This window comes from Doryrhamphus excisus, linkage group LG7 (genome assembly GCF_037039965.1).
Source record: "Doryrhamphus excisus strain RoL-2023G ecotype Guam linkage group LG7, RoL_Dexc_Guam_v1.1, whole genome shotgun sequence".
In the NCBI taxonomy this organism is placed as follows: domain Eukaryota; kingdom Metazoa; phylum Chordata; class Actinopteri; order Syngnathiformes; family Syngnathidae; genus Doryrhamphus; species Doryrhamphus excisus.
In genome coordinates, this window is record NC_136363.1 from 11,857,997 (window position 1) to 11,884,064 (window position 26,068).

The following is a 26,068-nucleotide window of genomic DNA, read 5'->3' on the forward strand; positions in this document are numbered from 1 at the left end:
GTAAATGGAAGACGTTTGGAACCACCAGGACTCTTCCTAGAGCTGGCCGGCCTTCTAAACTGAGCGATCGGGGAAGAAGGGCCTTAGTCAGGGAGGTGACCAAGGCCCCGATGGTCACTCTGTCAGAGCTCCAGCGTTCCTCTGTGGAGAGAGGAGAGCCTTCCAAAAGGACAACCATCTCTGCAGCAATCCACCAATCAGGCCTGTATGGTAGAGTGGCAAAGACGAAAGCCATCAGACCAGAGAATTTTGTTTCTCATGGTCTGAGAGTCATTCAGGTGCTTTTTGGCAAATTCCAGACGGGCTGCCATGTTCCTTTTACTAAGGAGTGGCTTTCGTCTGGCCACTCTACCATACAGACCTGATTGGTGGATTGCTGCAGAGATGGTTGTCCTTCTGGAAGGCTCTCCTCTCTCCACAGAGGAATTTTTCTGTATCCTTCCCCAGATTTGTGCCTCAAGACAATCCTGTCTCGCAGGTCTACAGACTCTTCTTTTGACTTCATGCTTGGTGTTTGTGCTCTGACATGCACAGTCAACTGTGGGACCTTATATAGACAGTTATTATATTTCCAAATCATGTCCAATCCACTGAATTTACTGCAGGTGGACTCCAATTAAGCTGTAGAAAGATCTCAAGGATGATCAGAGGAAAAAAGATGCACCTGAGCTCAATTTTGAGCTTCATGGCAAAGGCTGTGAATACTTATGTAAATGTGATTTTTTTGTTTTCTATTTTTAATAAATTCAAAACATGTCAAAAAAAATATTTTTTCACATTGTCATAATGGAGTATTTTGTGTAGAATTTTGAGGTAAGAGATTAATTTAATTCAGTTTGGAATGAGGCTGTAACATGACAAAATGTAGAAAAAGTGAAGCGCTGTGAATACTTTCCGGATGCACTGTATGCATAGAGCCGCCCTGCAGTCAAATTCCTTGTTATTGTTTTTTTTAATAGAACACAAATCAAATTCGTTGTTGTTTTTTTAAAATAAAACACAACTAATGTTTTAATAGCAGACTCGGGAGTTTACTAAGCATATTTTAAACCCCGCCCCCCACAGTCGGCGCTCATGATGGTTGTTTTTCCGAAAGAAAAAAAAGAAGCCGTGCGTGTCTCCAGTCGCCATTGCAGTGACGCATGCGCAGTGCTTTGTCGCGACGCAACACGAGCTTGTCAGCAGTCAAGTACTGGAAGAAAATGGACGCTTTTAACTTCATTTGCCTTTTGTATGCAAAACAACTTTGAGACACGCTCGGTCGTAGAAGACTTAGATCCAAAGCAGCGCGGTGTTCACCACGCTAACAAAAACACATAAACCCGGCTTGTCACGTGAGCAACCTTGCCCAATCGCCGAGAGACAAGCCCCGCGGAATCCAATGCTGCTCTTTGTCTGGACTTTTTTTGAGACCGATCATACTTTCCAAACTTGCTCGATTTCGTCAAGAATGGTTTGGGACAGAAGGACGTGGAACGTTTTTTTGTTGACGAGGACACTCATTGGATCCATTGGTGGCGTAGTTTGGAGTGCCACGTCCTTAGCGCTGTCTCGTCACGTGACTCCCCTCCCCCATCTATCCTCGAGAATAGGAGAAGGCGGCGGACATGTTGGAGGGAATGTGTTGGTTAAAAAGTATCCAGTTGGAAGATAAGGAGATATTTTGACGACAGGCTTCGCATTGTCTTTGGATTTAACAGTCGACATTTGTCTGTTATCATTACGACTTTGGTGGTATACTTTTGACGTCTACTTATTTATTTTATTACCTAAACGAAACATTTGCATCGCGCAATTTTCTACAAAGTTTGGCAGTGGACACGTTTTGGTTGTCGCCGTGTAGGTTTTTACTTTTCAGGGCATGTTTGAGTGACATTGTTGAGAGGCTCTAACCTTGGCGTGGGGGATGGGTGCACGTGATTGAGTAACCGTTTACACTTTGAATATGTTTGTTTTTGTTAAGTTCGACATCCATTTGATGGCATTCGTCCTATCAAATGTTTGACATCAAAGAGGTTATGTCTTGTAGTTGTAACCGTTTCTTAAAACATTGAAAGTGGGTTTTAAGGTAGTTTCAAAGCTATGGTATAATCACTGTCATCCTGTTGTTCCGTGTGGCCTCTAGTTAAGTCTTTTACAGTCGTTTGATAATTTAGATTATGGCCTAATTGGTTAAAGATGTTAAAACGCGTCTGTTTTTCAGCCATTATTCCCTTTGTTCGCCACGCGGGATTGTGTTCTCCTGTCCTGTTTGGTCTCACGCGTGTTACAAAACACGAATAATGGCATTGTGTCGAAGCGTTTATGACATTTAAAGCATACATATGTGTGTTAGGTGGTGGTTTGTCGTGGTACCTGCGGATAATTCGACGATTAAATTTGACATCGTCGTGCTTAAAGATGGCGACCGCCGTACGTCTGCGACTGTAAAATGCGGATCTTCTGGTAAGTGGGGCGGAGCCAACGCGCTTGGCTATGAGCGTGACCCGAAAGCGCAACCAATGGGAATTTATGTCTCAACCTCGAAAGCCCGCGTTGCATGTCTATTGGCCAATCACCGCTGTCGCTTTGGAAACATTGACGTAATGTAAGATACAGAGGCGCTTTCAACGTCCTTGCAATCATTTAATGTTGCTTTATTAGTGGAAAGCAAAGCGTATGATCATACCGTAAATGACTAATCTCGATCAACACCGACGTGCAACTTTACAGTAAAGGGACGACTTTGAATTGGTGGAATTCAAAGACTTCACAGGCGGTGTCAGGGTCTCGGGTGTGGTGACGTTGACTGGCAACACCATGAGCCAATAGAAACTTAAAGGGCGTGGACGTTTTGAGCAAGCTTGGCCAATGGGCTCTGCTGTCGGTCTATAAAGGAGCGGGTGTATCTAGGCAGGCGCCATTTCTACGAAGTAAGAGAGGGGAACATCGCCACTGGAGGGAGCCGGTAACGCGAAACGGGCAGAGGAACGGAACCGGATCCTGGCTTGAATTTAGCTAAACACAATCCGGATCCATCCTGATGGATATGGCCGTTAACCCGCTCATTGACAGGTATCTACTGGTAAACTTGACTCTTAGCTTCTCATCGGAGGCAATATTTTGAACTCTTGTCACATTTGGGTCCTTTATTTGACGAGTTGTCGATGCCGGTGTTTGTGGGTGCTGACATGGCTCAGTGAAACGATGTTGAATGGGATATGGACTGGGCGCAGAGTTTACGACGAGGGGCTTTAAAGTGTGAAATTTTGCCTGTGTTAGCATGACGCCGGCGCCATATTCGTAGCGCCTCAATCAACCGCTGCTAGCCTTTGTAGTTAGCTTTAGCCCACCGTAACCTTCCCGTTTACACTCGTAACCCGGCCACCATTGTGACCCATTTGTCACCATCGTCTTCTTACCACTGCTACTGTGCTTTGGAGGCACTGGTCTACGAATCGACTGTTGACTGCTCTGTGATGACAAGTCATTGTTGTGATCAGACACCGTTATTGCTCTGCCGCAGCCGGGTGCGCTAGTACAGAATATAGCTGGCCCAAAGCTAATTATCTATCAGGACCACCACACGGGGCTGGTGGTATTGGGTAGAGCTGTCGGTTGCTTGGTTACAGAGCCCAGTGTCACTCAAATTAGTTTACTAGTTTTATACTGCCCCACTTGTTTTTTACTGCTTTTTCAATTCATGTTTAACACCATTCTGCTTTGTTGTACCTTCTAAAATTAATAAAGTACACTAACTGACAAATATGTTTCCAGATGCTGTATCATTCAAAATTGATATTATAAACTTTTATAAACTAGACAGATCATGATTTGGTCTAGATAATCAGTTAAACTGCCATGTCAATGCATGGTTGATGAAAGGGAAGTGCATTTGTAGTGATGAATTCAATGTAGCAATAAAGACTTGATTCAATCCACAAATGTGTTTTAACCAAAACAGAATCCAAATCCCTGAAACCACATTTTAGGTCAACGCATCAGTTCCTGTGACAAGATGACACGCGCCTTGCAAACAATTGTTAATAGTGTACAGAAGGTGGCATCCTGAAGCAGTCATGTTTGTAAATCTAAAGAGCAGTTGAGTCATGACTGTAACATGGCAACAGAAGCTCCGCCCTCTGGGAATAGGGGGCGTAGTCTAAGGTGGCTAAACAGGCTGGTAGTGGCCCACTCTGAGCCACATCCATGTTCACCTCAACTTATTAGCTCCTGGGGGTGTGTTTTGAGGGTTCGGCGTGAGCATATGGCCTGATAGGATTACATGTGTCCGCAAGGGGGCGCTGTTCAGACAAACATTTTAGGCAGGAGTCCCTGAAATTAATGCACCCACAGTATTTGAATATTATGTATTGTTTATAAGGAAGTAAATAGTTGTTTGAATCAGAAGCACAATGCCTCGCCCTACTTCAGTCCTGCTAAGATGCTACACTGTGCTCTCCGCAGCTCCCATGGTGGGGTTGAGGTTGGAATAATGGGGCTCACAGCAATGGACCAGGGTTCTGGCACAGCTGGCAAACGGATCCGGAAACCGTCCCTGCTTTACGAGGGTTTTGAGAGTCCCGGGATGCCTCTGTACAGCCAGGCGACTCACTTGGGGCCACCGCAGCCCGCAGTCAAAGACCCCGGCCGTGCAGGGAAGATGACCAACCAGCTCCAGTTTCTGCAGAAAGTCTTGCTGAAGTCCTTGTGGCGGCACCACTTTGCCTGGCCCTTTCAAGAGCCCGTGGACGCCGTCAAGCTCAACTTACCCGTAAGTACGTACACGTCCCCATTTGGAGGCAACACTTAATGCATCGCCTCTTCACAGGACTATCACAAGATCATCAAGACACCCATGGACATGGGCACCATTAAGAAGAGGCTTGAGAATAACTTCTACTGCAGCGCCAGTGAATGCATGCAAGACTTCAACACCATGTTTACCAACTGCTACATTTATAACAAGGTAGGATGGTACACATCACATGATTCTACTGAGGTTAAATTGCTGACCTGTCAAATGCCCCCCCCCCCCCCCCAGCCATCTGATGACATCGTCCTGATGGCCCAGTCGCTTGAGAAAGCTTTCCTGCAGAAAGTGGCTCAGATGCCCCCGGAAGAGATCGAGCTGGCCCCTGCCCCTCCACGCAGCAGGTCCATCAAAGCTGGAAAGAAGGGCAGAGGTGAGGAAGCGGTGAACACTTGTCACCCGACATGCAACAAACATTGAACATTGTCTTTGCGCTCTCAGTCTCAGGCGGAGTGACAACCGCTCACCAGGTGCCAGCTGTCTCCCAGTCCGTGTACTCGCCACCCACCCCGGAGACCCCTGAATGCATCATCTCCATGCCCCCGCAGACCATCTTGACCAAGAGCATGCAGCTGACCCTGCCTAGTGAGCACAGCATCCCCTCTGTGACTGGCATGCCCCCCATGCAGCCCACTGCCAAGGTGAGACGCACCACGAGGAAGATGGAAAGAATAAAAATGAACATGCTTTGACACGCCATCGTTTTCTTGGGTTGCAGAAAAAAGGCGTCAAGAGGAAAGCAGACACGACCACGCCCACCACCGTAGCCATGCCCTTAATGAGTACTGTGAGTGGCATGGGGATGGGCATGGGCATGGGGATGGGGATGGGATTGGGACATGACTCCCCGCTCACCCTCGGTGCTCTGGGGGTGGACCACAACTCTGACCTGGGGCTCAGCCAGGGTCTGGGCCTCAGTCCGGGCTTGGGGCTCAATCAGGGCCTGGGCTTCAGCCAGGGCCTAGGCATGAGCACGGCCCACGGGGCGGTCACAATGGGCGGAAAAGCAGGTGGGGGGTACAGAAGAGGAGTGAGCGGACGGCCCATCAAGCCACCCAAAAAAGATTTGCCTGACTCAATCTTGCCAACGCCGGTGCGTCGCAGCAAGCTGAGCCCCCAGCTGCGCTACTGCAGCGGTGTCCTGAAGGAGCTGCTGTCCAAGAAGCATGCTGGGTACGCCTGGCCCTTCTACAAGCCTGTGGATGCTTCCTCGCTTGGGCTCCACGACTACCACGAAATTATCAAGCAGCCCATGGACCTCAGCACCATCAAGGTAGCTAGCAAGGTAGCTATCTTTACAATTATCCTTGCAATGCTTAACATGCTGATTGGCCCACAGAGGAAGATGGACAGCAGAGACTACGTAGACGCTCAGCAGGTAGCTGCAGATGTCAGGCTGATGTTCTCCAACTGCTACAAGTACAACCCCCCCGAGCACGACGTGGTGGCCATGGCTCGAAAGCTCCAGGTAACTTGACAAGGAAGCACGGGAAATAATGCTCTTCATGTGCACAATGTTGATGTTTTGATCCTTCCATCAGGATGTCTTCGAGTTCTGCTTTGCCAAGATGCCCGATGAGCAGCCGGCGCCCCCGAGCTCATCCTCCTCCTCATCATCCTCGTCTTCCTCGTCATCCGAAAGTGAGCCGAGCAGCGAGGAGAGTGAGAGCGAGAGCAGCCAAAGTTCCGACTCTGAGGAGGAGCGAGCCAACCGTCTGGCAGAGCTGCAGGAGCAGGTGTGCAGGAAACACCTGCCCAATGAGTCCTTCTCTTGGGACACTGTCTGACCTCGCTCTGTGACCTTTCCCCTCAGCTGAAAGCTGTCCATGAGCAGCTCACTGCGCTCTCCCAGGGCCCCATAGTGAAGCCCAAGAAAAAGAAAGAGAAGAAAGACAAAAAGAAGAGGAAGAAGGGCGAGAAGCATCGGAAGATAGAGGAGGAGTTGATGCAGATTAAACCTGCAAAACCCCCCAAAGCCAAAACTCCAAAAACCAAGAGCAACAAAGCAGCTGGAATTCCTTTGATGCCGATTAAAAAGGCCGCAAGCAAGAAAAACAGCAAGAGCAAGTGAGTGCTGACACCCACTGGTCAATGTTGGTACTGCTGGCTGGTGACATCTTTTAAGTCTGGTCTTGTGCCCCCCACCCCTGCAGGTCCAAAAAGGGAGGCATGATGTTCAACATGTCTCAAGCTGTCCCAGAGCCCATAATCCCTCATTTCGACTCTGACGAGGAGGAGGAGACTGCGCCCATGTCGTACGACGAGAAGCGTCAGCTCAGCCTGGACATCAACAAGCTGCCTGGCGAGAAGCTGGGCCGCGTGGTCTACATCATCCAGTCACGCGAGCCGTCGCTTCGCGACACCAACCCAGAGGAGATCGAAATCGACTTCGAGACTCTGAAGCCGTCAACGCTGCGGGAGCTGGAGCGATACGTCATGACCTGTCTGAGGAAGAAGCCTCGCAAGCCTTACGGTGAGCCACATGGAAGCATCCACCCGGCAACAAGAACCACCGACCGAGCTCATACATGTGTTTAACTTTTGTGTGTCACATTCAAGCAATTAAGAACAGCGCCGGCAAGTCTCGTGAGGAGCTGGCGCTGGAGAAGCAACTGGAGCTGGAAAGAAGGCTGATGGACGTCAGCGGGCAGCTCAACTCTGGGAAGAAACCCCCCAAAACCAAGCGTAAGGCGCCCCTCCCCCACTTGAGCTCTATGGGCTCTCCTAGTATGAGTCATCACATTTTTTTTTCTTCTGCAGTTGAGAAACCCGCCACCGAGTCCAGCACCCAGCCGTCACGCCTCAGCGCCAGCAGCTCCTCTTCAGACTCCTCCTCTTCCTCTTCATCTTCCTCATCCTCAGACACCAGCGAGTCTGACTCCGGCTGAGAAGCAAAAAGCTTTTTTTTCCCCTTATTTTTTTTTTTACGGGGGGCCCTGCAGCAGACCCCGCATGCACCACTTCCTGTTAAGTGGACTGGAGAGGCAGAGCAGGCCAAGGTGGCATCAGACCCGGTGGTCCGACTGTCAGACAAGGAAAGTTGGCGCCTTCCCGCCCTCGGCTCACTCGTCCATCCGCGTGAGGGACGTGAGACGATCGCTGACGGGAAGCGGGTGGCTCGTTTCAGGTCCAGGGGGTTCCGAAGCCAGGGACGCATCATCGGGAGAGGAGTGCCGCATGTGTTGGGGGAGGGAGGGGGGATTACGGGTGCTAGAGCCAGAGTCCGTCTTACTTCTGGACATGATTTCCCTTCTTACTGTGTTGGCTGTCTTGACGGTGTGTAGATGTTCTGTACAGTTATAGAACAGTTATACAGTTGTACAGTTAGAGAACTCTTTTCTTTTATAAAGAAGAATTTTACTTTTTTCCCTCTGTGGGGAAACTCTGGGGGGGAACTGGTGTGTTGCTGAAGCAGATGAAGTGTGTGTGTGTGTGTGTGTGTGTGTGTGTGTGCGCGCGCATTCAGCCTGGTGGAGTTTGATAGTTTTGACGCAGGCGTTAAAAAAAAGGGTGGGGAGGGGGCATCCACATTAATGCACCGTGGATGCACATGCTCCACGCGTGTGCTAACATGTGCTGCACCGCTAGGTTGGTATTTCTCCTCCCATGTTGGTTTTCTGTTTCTCTGTACACTTGTTTGCTCCCTGTGACCAATTTGCTAATAAAACTAGCTCTTGAGGGTGGCCTAATTGATCGTTCGTCTGAGATGGTTTTTCCCCCTTTCCTACATTTTGTAAATGTTACAAGTTTTAAATAATCTAGCCGTTATGCTAGAAAATGCTTGAATTAAAAAATTCAAAAGTATATTTCTAAAAGCTATGATAGTGAAGGCCAATTTCAACTGCAATGTGGCAGGGACGACTATACTCCACAGTGATATATATATATATATATTCAAAACGTTGATATATATATAGTCCTTGTGAGTTGCTGGCATATATATGTGTATATATATGTCTGTTATATAACAGCTTGATGTGAATTTACACTGCTTCATTTCAAATCCAGCACTTCCGTACTTTTACTATGAGTATAGCGTTCCTAAAGCGGACGAAGTTGCGGACCTACCGGAAGTGACGATTCCAATAGCGCCCTTGCGGACCTACCGGAAGTGACGATTCCAATAGCGGACTTACAAGAAGTGACGATATCAGTAGTTATCCACTTACTCCTCTCATCGCTAAGCTTATAATGCCAGACCCTCAAATTGTAGTTGTGAATTGCAATCACTCGACTTGTGGCTCCCCTTCCGCCAAGTAACCAAGATGGCTACTGTTGAGTTTTTTCATGTTTATTTGTATTGAAGACAACAACATTACGGCGAATGATGAGGGTGATCACTCACGATTTGGGGCGTGTTTAGTGTAACATCCGGGTACTGGCGGCGTACAGAGTGTGTACAGTAAGTAAATGCATGAGTCAGCGAGCGCAGTGGCATTTACGCCACCTAGCGAGCAAACTGTAAAACTACACAAACATAAAAAGCAACATGGCGACCGCCAAACGACTCATATCAAGGTTGGCTGTGGTCACTGGTAAATGAACATTGAAACACGCCGAATGCTGCTAAATATTTAGACTTTTCATTCTTATATAACGATCTACAGATAAAGGATGGACTTTATGCTGAGCTAAATCGCTTGGAAACAGTAACGTGTGCATTTGCTGTTACAGACTCGTATTTTTTTTAAAACCTTTAACACACTTCCTGTTAACGTGAGTGTTTTTTCCGCATTATTTTACTAATACTTTGTTAAAGTACTTATTAGTGTATATAGTAATAACTTGTGACTTGAAAGCAAGTTATCCATCACTGCATCAAGGTGTTTCTGTCTGCTCCGACAACCCGTTAAGGCGGTGGCAGCGGAATTGGGCAGGCCGTGTGCCAGCGCTTTGCCTCGGAAGGCGCCTCTGTGGTGGTTGCCGACATCAACGAGGAGTTGGCGAACAAGACACTACAAAGCCTGCTGAGTGACCAGGGAGGTCAGGGTCACATGGTGGCCGTGGCGGACGTGTCATCCAAGGAGAGCATCAGGACGCTACTGACGAGCATCCAGGTGCGCCGCAATACTTACAAACAAATCGAAGCTCGTTGGTTTCATTTTTCTTCTGCAGACTCGTTACTTCCAGCCGCCGTCGGTCTGCGTGAACGCGGCAGGAATCACCCTGGATGACTTCCTGCTCAGCATGGAGGAGGACCACTTTGACAGGGTCATCCAGGTCAACCTTAAAGTATGTGTGATGTCATCACGGCGACATGGCAGACGTGCTCTTGATGTTGGCGGGTGCTCCTCTGTCGCGGCAGGGCTCCTTCTTGGTCACTCAGGCCGTCGCTCAAGCTCTGGTGGCCTGCGGAGCGGCCAAAGGATCCATCATTACTGTGGGCAGCATTGTGGGCAAGGGAAGACGCCACCATTTGGCATCACCGTAGAGAGGAGCTGGCTGGAGGTCAAGATGGTGGTTTGATCTGTGTGGAATGCGTCTGCAGGTGGGAAACATGGGGCAGGTGAATTACGCCGCCTCTAAAGCCGGCGTGGAGGCTTTGACCAGGAGCGCCGCCAAGGAGCTCAGCAGGTGAGGAGAACGCACGACAACGCCATCAAACATCAGGACTCAACTGTCATCTCATCTTTTGAGCGTCCAGATTTGGGATTCGGTGTAACTGCGTGCTGCCGGGTTTTATATCCACGCCCATGACGGACAAAGTCCCAGAGAAGGTCATCAGCAAGGTACAGCCCACTTTCACGACACATACGTGTCACCGGTCAAAGGAGTACCTCAACAAGGGGTGGTCAAAGTGCAGCGTGTTTTTTATTGGTCCAAGGCACATTGTAACACATGGAGCCTCTACCACCACCCAGTGGCCGTTGAGTAGTATGCACACTTTTGCTTGGATTCACTTGTTTAGCAAATTTCACTTATCAATTTTGATGCATCTCTTTATTTTTGGCCCGAGCGAACCTCTCGGCCTGCCTTTTAACGTCCCGTCCTATTGTTTGTGTGCTAGATGAAGTTGTTGGTGCCTCTGGGGCGGATGGGCGAGGCGGCGGGTCAGTAACTTTCACTTTTTACAGGGCAAATTTTCTGTATAATTGAATGAGTTTATGTTTTTTCCTCTAATTTGTTAACAATTTAAACACAACAATGTAATAAGCCATAGCAACAAAATAACCCAATTACTCACTTCTATGACCAAAATTAAGTCATCAGTCCAAATAACCCCCTCCTGTGTTCAAGGACTTGCTCCCTAACTTTGTACAGAACAACAACAAAAACACATTTGCGAAAATAGATGAAAACTGAAAAGTTAGTATCATAAATCGATGTTTGGATCGACCCGCTCGCTCCTAACAGAAAGTGAAATATGTACTTACCGGTGTTATTCACTAGAGGTCGCTGACGTATGCGCCTTTCTGGCCTCGGACGACGCTCGCTATGTCACAGGAGCCAGTCTGGAAGTGACAGGTACACAAAAAGTCCACATTTATTTACATCGCTCTGGTAAAAAAACCCCCAAAATATGTATTTCAGGTGGACTTTTCATGGGCTAAAGCCCACCTACGCAAGAACCCACGCATATTTGTATTATTGTCCTTTTGTGCCAATAAACATGCTGCTGATGAAACATTACACTTGCTGGTGTGTCCTTCATGTCTATGGAGGACCAAAACTGCCAAAATAATAAATAAATAAAAGTGGAAATAAAAACAAAAAAGAAAAAAATAAATACAAAAAAATAAATAGAATTGGAAATAAAAACAAAAATATATTTTTTTTATTTTTTGAATCTTGTTTTTTATTTTTGTATTTATTTTTGCCTTTATTTATTTATTTATGTATATATTTTTTATTTTTGTTTTTATTTCCATTTATATTTATTTTTTTGTATTTAATTTTTTGATTTTTTTTTTCATTTTTGTTTTTATTTTCACTTATATTTATTTATTTATTTATTATTTTGGCAGTTTTGGTCCTCAGAAATGCAGAAGGAAAAACTATTCAAATGAGGGGGCGGTCCTAAGTGTGTCTTGGGTTGAACTGTTCGCCTATTGGTTGATCGACATGTGAGTGCGAAAATCGACTAGGTATGCCTGCAAACAGCCACAGCAAGAGGAAGTCACCACACCACTCTCGTCCGAAGTTGAAGCTTGTGAAAGCAGAAAGTAAAGAAAGAGTCAACACACCTGAACTGGAATTAAGTAAAAGCGTAACACATCAGCTGTTTCATACTTACCACGTTCCAAATCATCCAAACGATTGGCAGCGTCCCTGAGAAGCTCGGACACCGACTTCCTGGTGGACCCCGCCATTATTGTCCCGGTAAATGTATACTTTTCTCCCTGTATACTTCCAAGACACACTTAGGACCGCCCCCTCATTTGAATAGTTTTTCCTTCTGCATTTCTATGACGACCAAAACTGCCAAAATAATACATAAATAAATAAATAAATGTGAAAATAAAAACGAAAATAAAAAAATTAAATAAAAAAAATAAATATAAATGGAAATAAAAACAAAAAAAAAATATATACATAAATAAATAAAAGCAAAAATAAATACAAAAATAAAAAAGATTCAAAAATTTAAAAAAAATCATTTTTGTTTTTACTTCCACTTTTATTTATTTATTATTTTGGCAGTTTTGGTCCTCCATACATGTCGACATGCTAGTTCGTCTTAATTCGCATAATAGAACTTCTGCGTAGATGCTGTGAATTAACACAAGATGGCGCTCTAGTCACCTTTCTGTCAAGCAACACAGGCATTGATGGAATTTCTGCAATTACTCATTGTCTCCACATTGATAGGGGGTGCACCGTTCCTGGAGGTACTGCAATACCAGGTCGATGCGTGGAGTGGACGGAGCAAGCCCCTATTCCATCTCCCAGTTCCAAAAATCAATTTAATATATGGTCCCCATATCGGGGACGTATCAGATATTAAACTGATAAGAACAGATACTACACTTGATCTTAGCCAAAAGGCCGAGAAGCGATGCCGGCTAGCAGTCGGAGGGGAGGAGGTGATTCCTGGCACCACAAGCTAAAGTGACGGTTCCACAATCAGCGCCCTCCAAAAAATTGCATCTGCTGCCATTTTTTCATGTTTATTTGTATTGAAGTCAACAAACATTACGGCAAATGATGATGGTGTTGTGCACTACTCACTCACGATTTGGGGTGTGTTCAGTGTAACATCCGGGTACTGGCGGTGGAGTTTGATAGTTTTGACGCAGGCGTTAAAAAAAAGGGTGGGGAGGGGGCATCCACATTAATGCACCGTGGATGCACATGCTCCACGCGTGTGCTAACATGTGCTGCACCGCTAGGTTGGTATTTCTCCTCCCATGTTGGTTTTCTATTTCTCTGTACACTTGTTTGCTCCCTGTGACCAATTTGCTAATAAAACTAGCTCTTGAGGGTGGCCTAATTGATTGTTCGTCTGAGATGGTTTTTCCCCCTTTCCTACATTTTGTAAATGTTATAAGTTTTAAATAATCTAGCCATTATGCTAGAAAATGCTTGAATTAAAAAATTCAAAAGTATATTTCTAAAAGCTATGATAGTGAAGGCCAATTTCAACTGCAATGTGGCAGGGAGGACTATACTCCACAGTGATATATATATATATATATTCAAAACGGTGATATATATATAGTCCTTGTGAGTTGCTGGCATATATATGTGTATATAGTATATGTCTGTTATATAACAGCTTGATGTGAATTTACACTGCTTCATTTCAAATCCAGCACTTCCGTACTTTTACTATGTGTATAGCGTTCCTAAAGCGGACAAAGTTGCGGACCTACCGGAAGTGACGATTCCAATAGCGTCCTTGCGGACTTACCGGAAGTGACGATATCAGTAGTTATCCACTTACTCCTCTCATCGCTAAGCTTATAATGCCAGACCCTCAAATTGTAGTTGTGAATTGCAATCACTCGACTTGTGGCTCCCCTTCCGCCAAGTAACCAAGATGGCTACTGTTGAGTTTTTTCATGTTTATTTGTATTGAAGACAACAACATTACGGCGAATGATGAGGGTGATCACTCACGATTTGGGGCTTGTTCAGTGTAACATCCGGGTACTGGCGGCGTACAGAGTGTGTACAGTAAGTAAATGCATGAGTCAGCGAGCGCAGTGGCATTTACGTCACCTAGCGAGCAAACTGTAAAACTACACAAACATAAAAAGCAACATGGCGACCGCCAAACGACTCATATCAAGGTTGGCTGTGGTCACTGGTAAATGAACATTGAAACACGCCGAATGCTGCTAAATATTTAGACTTTTCATTCTTATATAACGATCTACAGATAAAGGATGAACTTTATGCTGAGCTAAATTGCTTGGGAACAGTCATGTGTGCATTTGCTGTTACGGACTCATGTGTATTGTATTTTTTTAAAACCTTTAACACACTTCCTGTTAACGTGAGTGTTTTTCCGCATTTTTTTCTCATACTTTGTCAAAAATCAGCGCCCTCAAACAATGGCATTTACTGCCTTTTTGGGTGCTTCTGAGGCCCCTGTTGAGTGTGTCGGAGGTTTCCTCTGTTTTTTGACCAAAAAATTGCAATACAAGCAAGTTAAAAAAACCGACATACCCCTTATGATTTTTGTCAAAAATCAGCGCCCTCAAACAAATGCATTTTATGCCGTTTTTGGGTGCTTCTGGGGCCTCTGTTGAGTGTGTCAGAGATTTCCTCTTTTTTTGGACCAGAAAAGTGCATTGGAAGCAAGTTGAAGAAACCAAACCAGCTTGAGTGCAGTCATTTTTTGCCCCCATCCTGTACTATTCAGTAATATTAATTAGCAATGTTCCCAGTGAACGGCCCTAATCAGTATAAGTTGATGTACGCGTACAAATCCTACCCCTGAACGACGTTCAATATCATGGTGGAATTATTTCCAAGGATTGTCTTCAACATCATGATGGAATGCACCGTTCCTGGAGGTACTGCAATACCAGGTCGATGCGTGGAGTGGACGGAGCAAGCCCCTATTCCATCTCCCAGTTCCAAAAATCAATTTAATATATGGTCCCCATATCGGGGACGTATCAGATATTAAACTGATAAGAACAGATTTTTTTTTTTTTTTTTGAAACTGTTTATTGTCACTAATACAGAATTTCACCACATTTCATTATTTTTGAAAACTGCCCTTCAAAAAAGTAAAATACACAACACCACATTTAAAATAAAAGTGTTCAATTAACTTTTTGTTTTTGTTAAAAGCCAGTGCTGTGGGCAGTAAAAATGATTAAAATTTGTAATGAACATTTTAAAATATCATAAAAAGGAGCTTCAATGTCTTCTGTTGTACAGGAGCGCAGTGAGTCCTTATCAATAGTCTCTACATCCCACTCTCCCAGACAGCTAATCTCCAGGACACTGTCAGGGTACCCTCAGACCCTTATGCTTCTTCTCTTTCTCCTCCTTTTTCCTTCGTAGAGTCAGGCTGCCGCTGCCGAGACCTTTTCTGTGATGCTCCGGGTGCCACCTCCGGGTGGGCACAGACGACTCTTCTTTGTGGCTGTGTCCTTGGCCCGCCGCTTGCAGCTGCGAGGGTTGCTGCAGCCATTCGGATCACAGCCACGGGGGGGATCTGTCTGTGCCTCCTTACCAGCAAGTTGCGGGAGGTCCAGATGGCGTCTTTGATGGCGGCGAGGGCGAGCCACTGCTTCCCGAAGTCTTTGTAGGTTGACTTCTGGTGGCTCACCCCGTAGAGCACAAGCTGTTCATTTAGGACCTCCCTTGCTGGCAAGTCCGGGAAATTTAGGTCGCCGGCTGTCGCCCACAGGTCTACGGCAGCACTGCACTCCCAGAGGAGGTGCCTCACCGACTCCGGTGCGCCACATCCCGGTCGGGGGCAAGTTGGGTTCGCTGACATTCCTCGGGAGTGCATAACAGCCCTGACTGGGAGGATCTCGTGGGCCACCATCCATGACAGGTCCCGAAGTCTGTTTGGGAGAGCAGGATGGTTCACATTGCGCCAAACCGATGTGGGCTCGCCGAATGCAAGCCCGCGCACTGGACTCACTGGGTCCCGCTCCTGCACGACAGAAATAACAGAGCGATGATTTTTTAAAATGTCTAATGTTTGTCTTTCCAAATTAAAATGTTTTAAAAAAGTCCTTATAAATATATATGCCGGTGGTAAGTTAAAAGCCACAGGTATCGTTAGATCTGTTGGAATCAGTTTGAGCTTTCTTAAGTAGGAGCCCATCCAGTATCGTACCAAGGCTTTGGTCTTGGGAGTACTGGATGAGCCCACTGCATTTTCCAGGTGCAATGCTGTATATCTTGCGCCTAAAAACAGTTTCAGATCTGGTATTGCTTTTCCACCTTTTTCTTTTGCCTTTTTGAGAGTATCTCTTCTCACTCTCTCCCACTTGGAGCCCCAAAGGAAATAAAAAATGGCTCGATCTAGTTCTAAAAGCACATGTCTTTTGGGGATAAAAACAGAGCTGATCAGTAAAAGCAAAGGTAAAATCACAGCTTTTATGATTAAAACCTTTCCCTCTAAAGTCAGTTGTCTTAGTCCCCAAAAGCCCAGTCTTTGTCTCACTTTCCCTACCACGTCTCCCCAGTTGGTTTCCCCTCCCCCGTCTTTGCCAAATTTAATTCCCAGTATTTTTTGGTCAGTCTGTGTCACAGTCAGGGGAAGTCCTATTTCCTCTGTTGCCGTCCAGGGTCCGTAAAATTGGGCTTGGGTCTTATCCCTATTGAGTTTGGACCCAGAGGCCCGTCCAAACCAGTCAGTCAGGTCCAGTGTTCTGTTAACTGATAAAATATTTGTGCATAAAATGTTAAAATCGTCCATGTATAAAATGCATTTTGTCGTCAGTCCCCCCGGAATAGTCACCCCGTTGATCCATTTGTCCCTTCTCAAAATCTGTGCCAAGGGTTCTATACATAAAATATACAGGAGGGCAGATAACGGACATCCCTGACGGACGCCACAGTTGATTTTAACTGCTTTTGTCAGATTCCCGTTAACCACAAATTTGCTGGTAATATCCTGGTACAGCAGTCCCACCCACGCTACGAACCTTTCTGGAAAACCCACTTTTTGCAGTACCCTAAAAAGATACTGGTGCGAGACCCGATCAAAGGCTTTCTCAAAGTCTAAATTTAGTACTACTAGCCGAATATTTCTGTCTCTCGCAAGACAGATGGTGTCACGGATCAGCATGAGGCTGTCTGTGATCTTCCTCCCAGGGATGGCACAGGTTTGATCCGGGTTGATCAAGTCGTCTAAAACCATGGTCATACGTGTGGCTAAAAGTTTGCTAAAAAGTTTACAGTCACAGTTTAAAAGGGTAATCGGTCTCCAGTTTTTCAAGTCGGTCTTGTCTTTAGTTTTGTAAAGGAGTGTCACTATCCCTACTCTAAAACTGTCAGGTAGTCGGCTACTTTGGTCAAATTCATTAAAAACAGTGAGTAAGTCTGGTGCTAAAATGTCCCAAAAAGTTAAATAAAATTCCATGGGAAGTCCATCCTCCCCGGGGGACTTCCCTTTCTTAAAAGCCCTGATACATTTATTTAACTCTTCGTGACTAAAATCCTGTGTTAAAACTATGTTTTCATCAACTGTTTTTTCCATAAAATCAAGTGCTCTTGAGATGACTTCTGGGTTTGTATTTTTGATTTCATAGAGTTCTTGGTAGAAGAATTCTACCGTTTCATTTATCTCATTTTTTGTCTCCACCATGCGCCCGTCTTTGTTTTTTAATTTAAAAATACCTCCTGCTTTGTTCATAATCTTTTTAAAGAAGTACCGGGTACATTTTTCTCCTTCTTCAATTTCTTTTTCCTTGCTCCTTAGAAGCACCCCTTTACTTTTAATTTCCGCTAAGGCAGCCATTTCATTTTTTACCTGTTTGATTTCTTCATTAAAATTCAGCCCTTTTTGTGTTAAGTTAAAATAACGTTGTAAACGTTTTTGCAGTCCCAGCATGCATCTCTTTTCTTTATTACATTTTTTTCGCCCTGCTTTTTTAAAAAAGGTCCGGGTCCTTGCCTTCACCATTTCCCACCACTGTGCTCGTGACTCATGCAAGTCTTGAAGGGTCTGCCAGTCCCTGAACCGCTCCCTGTACTGGTTGACCAAATCTTGATCTTCCAGCAGGGAGCAGTTCAGTTTCCACAGACCTCTTCCCACCGCTGCACCAGACGGGAGTGAAAGAGTGCAGGTGAGAACCAGGTGGTCAGAGAAGAAGACAGGGGTCAATCTAGCATCAGTAGGGGCCCAGTCCCGTGTGAATATATAGTCTATGCGAGAGGCTCTGGTGCTGTCACCACTGAACCAGGTGAAGCCCTCCTCTCTGGGATGCATGGCTTTATAACAATCATGTAAGTTAAAATCCCTACTCATGTCCTGTAATAAAACTGATGTTTTGTCTACTTTAAAATCTTCCCCCACCCCCTTTCTGTCTTTCCTACTTAAAATACAATTAAAATCCCCTCCCACTATAAAAGGTACCCGGCCTAGCATGTGGGACTGCAAGTTTTCTAAAAAATCATACCTTTCATTTTTGTCGTTAGAACCATAAATATTTAAGAGGTTAAAATCCTGTCCCATAAAAGTCAAATGTGTTAATAGTGCTCGCCCTTCCCTCACCACAGTGCTCCCCTTTACCGTGACATGTGGGTTTTTAATTAAAATGGCCACGCCATCATTTTTATTTTCATTTGACCCACTCCATAAGGATGTTTGTGGCCACATTTCTTCCCACTGCTTGTAGTTTGTTAAAAAGGGTAAACCACATTCTTGTAATAAAAACACATCTGACTTAAAAGTTTGAAGGAAGGATAAAACACATTGAGCTCTAACTTTCGACTTCACACTTCTCACATTGATGGTAGAGAAGGTGAGAGTCATAAGTATGATTTTTAAGTTAAAAAAAATAAATTAAAAAACTTAAAGGGGCCTAAAAGTTAAATAATTGCTATAAAATTTATACTGTGACTATGAGATTTCTTGTGAGTGAGGCTCCTCCTTCACTCCAGTGGGTGAGGGTTGGAGGGGAAGAGCCTCCCTTCCCTGCCGACGTCTGGGTGTCGGTCGTTCCTGGAGTCTGCCATTAAAAGTTCGCTTCTCACGAGGGGTTGACTGCAAAACAATATTTAAAAAGGACAGTTCATTTGGGGAGTCCGGGGGGAAGACTCGAGGCTCCTCCAGTGAAGAACTGTCAGAGAGAGCCTCAGGCCTTCCCCGCTTCTCTGATAAAAGAGAGGAGTCAGACAGCTGTGAAGCGAGTCTTTTTGCTTGCTGGCCACTGGGTGGGATGGCTTCCTCTTCTGACTCTGGCGGCGGCAGGATGACTCCCAGATGAGTGCACCCTTCATTTGCCGGCAGACCACTCTGAGTCATGGTTTCTGGGGCCTTTATGAGCCCCTCCCCCTGTCCCGCCTCACCTGTTTCTCCTCCAATCACAGGTTTTGGCGGGAGATTTGAATTTATGGTCTCAACAGCAATATTGGCCCCAGCATTTTCCTCTCCATTTCTCTTTTCTTTTCCAGCCTTTAGCTTGTTGGCAAAGGATTTGGGACAGTCTCTGAAGAGATGGTTTGAGTCTCCACAGAGGTTGCACTTTCTGCCATTGGTACATTGTTCAAAAGTATGTCCAATTTCTCTACATTTCCGACACACAGTCTGCTGACATGCCTCTGCCAGGTGGCCGTGCTCTCCACACTTGCGGCAGAGCTTGGGCTGACCCTGGTAATGTATGTAGCCTCGGTTTTCTCCCAGAACTATCATTGATGGGAGATGTTTCAGACCCTGGAAGCCCTGAGGGTCCTGCCATTGCTGGATGGGGACCCTCCAGGCGCAGTTCCAGATGCCATCTTCATCTCTCACCTTCATAGCCTGGCCTTTAACCGTGCAATATCTTCCCAGCCAAAAGCAAATATCGTCTGCGGTCACTGTCTCATTAAACATTCTAACAATAACGGTTTTAGCTGCATTGTCAGTCAGTTTTTCAACATTGAACACAGACAGCTGGGATTTCACATCTTCATAACGAGTCCAAAACTCTCTCAAAGTTGCAGCAGACTGGAAACTTACGTCATAGCCTTTGTTGTAAGGCAGTGCCAAAATGCAATTGAGGTCATCAGGTTTAAATTGAAGAATTTGTTGGATGATTTTTCTGGAAAAATCCAATCTGGACAGTCCCAGTGACTCACCCTCCATTTCCTTATATGTGAAACGCACACTGTGGTGCCTCCGCATACCGGCATAGCTGGCCGACATGGTGGAGGCACCACCAGCTGAAGTTTTCCTGCTCAATGAGAGTTTTAAAACAAATAAATACTTAAAACGCAATAAATACAATAAAAATAAAACTTACCTTGCACTGTTGCGGGAATAAAAGGAGTTAAAGTACACTGAAAAGTGTAGGAAATTTCCTCCCAAATGTTGGCAGAATTCTATGCACCTGAAGCATACAATTCTCCACCCAAAGGAGGCGACCGCAGTCTTAGCCAAAAGGCCGAGAAGGGTGGCCTAATTGATTGTTCGTCTGAGATGGTTTTTCCCCCTTTCCTACATTTTGTAAATGTTATAAGTTTTAAATAATCTAGCCATTATGCTAGAAAATGCTTGAATTAAAAAATTCAAAAGTATATTTCTAAAAGCTATGATAGTGAAGGCCAATTTCAACTGCAATGTGGCAGGGAGGACTATACTCCACAGTGATATATATATATATATATTCAAAACGGTGATATATATATAGTCCTTGTGAGTTGCTGGCATATATATGTGTATATAGTATATGTCTGTTATATAACAGCTTGATGTGAATTTACACTGCTTCATTTCAAATCCAGCACTTCCGTACTTTTACTATGTGTATAGCGTTCCTAAAGCGGACAAAGTTGCGGACCTACCGGAAGTGACGATTCCAATAGCGTCCTTGCGGACTTACCGGAAGTGACGATATCAGTAGTTATCCACTTACTCCTCTCATCGCTAAGCTTATAATGCCAGACCCTCAAATTGTAGTTGTGAATTGCAATCACTCGACTTGTGGCTCCCCTTCCGCCAAGTAACCAAGATGGCTACTGTTGAGTTTTTTCATGTTTATTTGTATTGAAGACAACAACATTACGGCGAATGATGAGGGTGATCACTCACGATTTGGGGCGTGTTTAGTGTAACATCCGGGTACTGGCGGCGTACAGAGTGTGTACAGTAAGTAAATGCATGAGTCAGCGAGCGCAGTGGCATTTACGTCACCTAGCGAGCAAACTGTAAAACTACACAAACATAAAAAGCAACATGGCGACCGCCAAACGACTCATATCAAGGTTGGCTGTGGTCACTGGTAAATGAACATTGAAACACGCCGAATGCTGCTAAATATTTAGACTTTTCATTCTTATATAACGATCTACAGATAAAGGATGAACTTTATGCTGAGCTAAATTGCTTGGGAACAGTCATGTGTGCATTTGCTGTTACGGACTCATGTGTATTGTATTTTTTTAAAACCTTTAACACACTTCCTGTTAACGTGAGTGTTTTTCCGCATTTTTTTCTCATACTTTGTCAAAAATCAGCGCCCTCAAACAATGGCATTTACTGCCTTTTTGGGTGCTTCTGAGGCCCCTGTTGAGTGTGTCGGAGGTTTCCTCTGTTTTTTGACCAAAAAATTGCAATACAAGCAAGTTAAAAAAACCGACATACCCCTTATGATTTTTGTCAAAAATCAGCGCCCTCAAACAAATGCATTTTATGCCGTTTTTGGGTGCTTCTGGGGCCTCTGTTGAGTGTGTCAGAGATTTCCTCTTTTTTTGGACCAGAAAAGTGCATTGGAAGCAAGTTGAAGAAACCAAACCAGCTTGAGTGCAGTCATTTTTTGCCCCCATCCTGTACTATTCAGTAATATTAATTAGCAATGTTCCCAGTGAACGGCCCTAATCAGTATAAGTTGATGTACGCGTACAAATCCTACCCCTGAACGACGTTCAATATCATGGTGGAATTATTTCCAAGGATTGTCTTCAACATCATGATGGAATGCACCGTTCCTGGAGGTACTGCAATACCAGGTCGATGCGTGGAGTGGACGGAGCAAGCCCCTATTCCATCTCCCAGTTCCAAAAATCAATTTAATATATGGTCCCCATATCGGGGACGTATCAGATATTAAACTGATAAGAACAGATACTACACTTGATCTTAGCCAAAAGGCCGAGAAGCGATGCCGACTAGCAATCAGAGGGGAGGATGTGATTCCTGACACCACAAGCTAAAGTGACGGTTACCAAAACACAACTCACGACGTTTAACGTCAATACGCAAAATGATAAACTGCATATTTCAAATAATATATACATATGTGTGTGTATGTATATTTTGGTTTTAGTGCTTTAAATGACTGGAATTCTTGGGAATTAGTCGTGTAGTCGCGGTCACGTGGTTCCCGTCGACCCAATACGAAGCGGCGGCCAACATATTTCAACACAAAAGGCACCACGGTGGTCTCACACCACCGAAAACAATCAACAGTCAATGCAAAACACACAAACGTTGGTGTTATTTCTAGAGGGAAAAAAGGCAGCTGCGGGGTCACCGTTCTTAGTAAACTTAAAAGTAGAGCCCGCCTCACTGAACTGCTTCCGGGTACCGAAGGTCCTCCCGCCGCTGATGGCAACACGACCGCCACCCAGTGACGCGGAGTGTGAACTACACCAGTCAACTAGCATATAAAAACATGAAACAAAACTATTTGTTGGGCTAAAGAGGGTGGCTTTTTCTTCTGTTTACTACAAATACACTTTTGTATTTACAATTATTCATTCGAAAATATCTGAAAGAGTAACATAAGTGTCATTGTTGCTATTGTGCAAATGAACCACGGTTAAGTGATATTTACCTAGCATGTTATATGTGATTTCATTGAATATACTCAAAAGTGGCAACCAAACAAAGTTTTAAGAAATGATATATCTTACCTGAGATACTGCCATTTTGTGGAATCCATATCCTAAGATAGCCACACGACTCCAACTCAAAAATGTTTCCTTTATGTGAATCTGGGGACCGAATGAGTTCCTGTCTAGCAAAAAGTCGTACAGGACATATTTTACGGCATTTAAAGTGCCGCCGATACTCGTGTCGTCATAGGCATTATGGGCTAATAGGCATTATATATATACGCATCATAGGCATTATAAGTCCAAACTACATTTAATACAACAAAGTAACAAGTGAAAATGTATGAATTTAGTATTCATGGTTTGAATTTTCATCCCAAATTGACAAAATGGACAAAATGTACTGTTTATCTTGTTCTTAGGCCACACTGCCGCCCCGTGGCTAACCTTTGTAATTGCAAGCGCACCTCCCCTAAGCTTGGAAGAAACACAGAGTCAAAAAGGTCATTTTAGAAAAGATTATATTACAGGAATTTAAAAAATACTTACAAACATTATAAAATAATACTTTTATTGTCAGCACCATATTTCTTTTGTTGAAATGTCTTCAACGCAATAAAAACAAACTAGCAGTTGAGGTCATTCTCTCTGAAGGACATTTTTTTTTATTTGGTTTTAGGTTTCGGCCTGCCCCGCCCACTGCCCCAGATATATTAAAAAGAAAAATCAATAGCAATTGAGATGAAAAAACAAAACAAAAAAAAAACAACATGGCTGACACAAATATCCCTCCTCGCCATCCATGCACTCAAGCAGACTTTTAAAACCATCAGAAAAAAAAAAAACACTGCAGGAAAAGCTTGAACCCGGAAAGCAGCGCACGTGAAGACAGAGCTGGAGAGTCACCTTTTTAATGGTTAGACTGGAAATATTTGAACAGGTTTGAAGTCACAATCCAGCATGGCCGCTGATTCTTTGGTCTTCCAAAAAAGGAAATAAAGACAAATGAAATATACCACATGTGACTGGAATGTTTGGTGGTCCGTTTCTTTTTTTTTTTTAATCTCAAAGCACCCTGTTTGTTCAATAAATACAATAGAATATCACTATTTCTGTACAAATGGAGTGTAATGCACATTTGCCCAGGCGGAGGCTTGATGACGTCACAACGGGAGTTGAACTTTGGCACAATTAGCACTTTGCCACACGCTTTCTCTCAGGGAAACAAGCTTTTTTTTTTATTCAGCGAAGAAGGCATGCTGGAACATTTGGCAACCTTGCTGTCAGGAGACGAGCTGCTGTCCCGCGTGGAGGACACGAGAGGAGAGGGACTTGTGGGTCACATTTTCAGGCGGTGTGGAGGTCATGTGACCAAGCAGGAGGTTTTTTACGAAAAGGCGGTGAAAGTAAAACAAGCTGGAAACCCTCTGGAGCGCTCGCAGGGGGCAGAGCAATGTTGTGGAGAAGGGGCGGGCCTTGGTTGGGGGTGTGGGGGGGTCGCGGCGCCGGGCCTCAAGTTTGCAGCTAGCTTCCTCTTGCTGGCCGGCCCCCTTTTTTGGATGCTGCGTCATTGTGAAGAAGCCGCTCCTCTCGGTGGTCCAACTTCTCTTTCACTTTTTTATGTTGCTTCCCCCCCCCTCCCCACGGAGGATGATGCCTTTGCCTTGCAACACCGTCCATCTGTGTGTGTGTGTGTGTGTGTATTCCATAGCATTTACAAGTTAATTTACTGGGTGTGTGTGAGTGTGTAGGTGTCTCTAAGTGCGTGCGTGTGTGTGTGTGTGTGTGTGTGAGCGAGATTAGCCTTGGAAGCACACAGGTCCCACTTCAAATCCAAACTGTTGGTTGCTCTCCCCAAAGTCCGACACTTTGATGTCCAGCAGAGGGAGATGTTCCACCTGTGGCGTGTTGATCTCCAGCACCGTCCTGTCGAAGCCTTTACGATACTGCAGAGAAGGTAGACCCGCGTTAGACCCCCACAAACACAACTTCATGCATCTGATGGACCACCACGTCCTCCTCGAGGGTCCAAAGTCCATACAGAACTGTTAGGAAGGGACTGGTGAACTCACGGAGCAGCCGTCCACCAGCGCCTGGATGTAAGGGTAGGTCTCGTAGCTCAGCTCATCCTCGTTGGCGGCCTGGAGGCGCAGCGCCCGGTCGTAGTTGTTCTTGGCGCTGCGGTCGGCCCACGCCACCGAGCGGTGGCAGTTGTAGGTGAGCTTCTGGCGGGCCTGGACGCTGAGGAGACGAAGGAAACCCAGCTGGACCACGCCCACCGGCTCGCCGTCCGAGTCCACATAGTAGAACTGCGAGAATGGCGAGAAGGCGGATGGTGAGGTTTCATAAGGAGTTGTGAGGAAGAAGGCGACGCCCGAGAGCGAGTGACTGACCTTGCTGCCGGCGGCAAACTGACTGAACCAGGATCCGGGAGTCTCTTTCTCCCACGAGCTCATCTTCACCTGCAAAAGGCCATCACACGTCAGCAAGAAGAAAAGGTCACAGCCAACATGGTGGGTAGTTCTTTAGTGATTCTAAAGTTTTTTTTTTCCTGTTTCGGGGACAGAAAGTATACAAATCCCATCCAATCAGGAAGCCATTTGTGGAAGACGTGAGGGGGCGGGACTGACCGTGTTGACGCTCTTGTGGGGGTGTAGGCACGTCTCCCCACTGGTGAAGTTACAGAAGACCTTGAAGGAATCTCTGGAGCAGCCCTGGTTGGGGTCAATCCAGTACTCTCCTGTTTGGGAGGGGGTGTGACATGATCAATCAGAGCTACAATAGTTGATGTGGTAGGGTGGGGGCAGGTCTCACCGTCTTTTAGCTCAGGCTGGCTGAGGTGCAGGTCCAGGCAGGTGCGGGCCGGACTGTCCTGGGTTCCCAGCGGGAAGCGCATGGTCTCGATCTCCTGCCGCAGCGAATTGAGGGAGCCGAAGATCTCCTCCATGCCGTCGCTGCCCATCAGGAACTCCGCCCCGGTGGCGTCGGACGCGGGCATGTCGGGGTCAGACTCGGGGAGGAGTTGGCTGGCATCGATGGAGCGTTTGGACTTCGGGCTCCTCTGGATGGGGAGGGGCTGGATGACCTCGCCCGGCGGGCCCTGGGAGAAGAAATAAATGACTTTGCTGAGTGAGTCCTACTCTGTTAAAACTGGCCTACACCGACGCTAGCTACATACAGGAAGTCCTGGAGGTCCTTGAACACCCTTTTCTCCTTTAGGACCAGCTCCTCCCTAAACAAAGCAGAGGGGGAAGGACTCAGAAGAGGTTCTGGAGGCTCGCTGATGCCACCATACTGAAGTATGATACTCACAGCGGCACCCTTGGCTCCTTTAACACCTTGAGGACCCTGATAAGGACATGAAGTGTTAGAAGCCTTAAA

The 26,068-nt window shown here is 45.6% G+C and overlaps 3 protein-coding genes, 2 non-coding genes and 1 pseudogene across 11 annotated transcripts in view; 2 read left to right on the forward strand and 4 right to left on the reverse strand.

Moving 5' to 3' along the window:
• The first annotated feature begins 1,146 nt into the window (after nt 1–1,146).
• Nucleotides 1,147–8,481, forward strand: brd2a (bromodomain containing 2a). Its single transcript, XM_058046672.2, has 12 exons — nt 1,147–3,054; nt 4,447–4,753; nt 4,811–4,948; nt 5,024–5,165; nt 5,234–5,433; nt 5,511–6,065; nt 6,132–6,260; nt 6,334–6,528; nt 6,606–6,859; nt 6,946–7,265; nt 7,352–7,477; nt 7,553–8,481. Exons 1-12 carry the CDS (start codon nt 3,023–3,025, stop codon nt 7,678–7,680), a joined length of 2,526 nt encoding a protein of 841 aa, XP_057902655.2. The 5' UTR covers nt 1,147–3,022; the 3' UTR covers nt 7,681–8,481.
• A 746-nt stretch (nt 8,482–9,227) lies between these two features.
• hsd17b8 (hydroxysteroid (17-beta) dehydrogenase 8) lies at nt 9,228–11,519 on the forward strand. 7 transcript variants are annotated; one of them, XM_078791757.1, is made up of 9 exons: nt 9,228–9,327; nt 9,647–9,849; nt 9,908–10,024; nt 10,098–10,191; nt 10,279–10,366; nt 10,437–10,521; nt 10,800–10,842; nt 11,183–11,257; nt 11,324–11,518. In XM_078791757.1, the coding sequence occupies exons 1-9, from the start codon at nt 9,282–9,284 to the stop codon at nt 11,341–11,343; spliced, it is 771 nt and encodes a 256-aa protein (XP_078647883.1). In that variant the 5' UTR covers nt 9,228–9,281; the 3' UTR covers nt 11,344–11,518. The 7 variants fall into 7 exon arrangements, with proteins under 7 accessions (XP_078647883.1, XP_078647882.1, XP_078647880.1 ...); XM_078791756.1 differs by having other exon boundaries at nt 11,183–11,519; XM_078791754.1 differs by lacking the exon at nt 11,324–11,518 and having other exon boundaries at nt 10,437–10,842.
• A 1,080-nt stretch (nt 11,520–12,599) lies between these two features.
• LOC131102443 (U2 spliceosomal RNA) lies at nt 12,600–12,790 on the reverse strand. The gene has a single exon (XR_009119438.1). It is a non-coding gene; the product is annotated as a U2 spliceosomal RNA (small nuclear RNA).
• Nucleotides 12,791–14,732: 1,942 nt separating this feature from the next.
• On the reverse strand, nt 14,733–14,912 carry LOC144899593 (U2 spliceosomal RNA; annotated as a pseudogene).
• Nucleotides 14,913–21,822: 6,910 nt separating this feature from the next.
• LOC131102442 (U2 spliceosomal RNA) lies at nt 21,823–22,013 on the reverse strand. The gene has a single exon (XR_009119437.2). It is a non-coding gene; the product is annotated as a U2 spliceosomal RNA (small nuclear RNA).
• Nucleotides 22,014–23,072: 1,059 nt separating this feature from the next.
• col11a2 (collagen, type XI, alpha 2) overlaps nt 23,073–26,068 on the reverse strand; it is a 30,126-nt gene continuing 27,130 nt past the window's right edge. The window contains exons 60-66 of the mRNA XM_078792101.1: nt 26,000–26,035; nt 25,866–25,919; nt 25,502–25,787; nt 25,318–25,427; nt 25,081–25,149; nt 24,760–24,996; nt 23,073–24,633 (exon numbers count right to left, since the gene is read on the reverse strand). Coding sequence (XP_078648227.1) covers nt 24,487–24,633; nt 24,760–24,996; nt 25,081–25,149; nt 25,318–25,427; nt 25,502–25,787; nt 25,866–25,919; nt 26,000–26,035 — 939 coding nt within the window. The 3' untranslated portion in view covers nt 23,073–24,486. The remainder of the gene's footprint in view (nt 24,634–24,759; nt 24,997–25,080; nt 25,150–25,317; nt 25,428–25,501; nt 25,788–25,865; nt 25,920–25,999; nt 26,036–26,068) is intronic.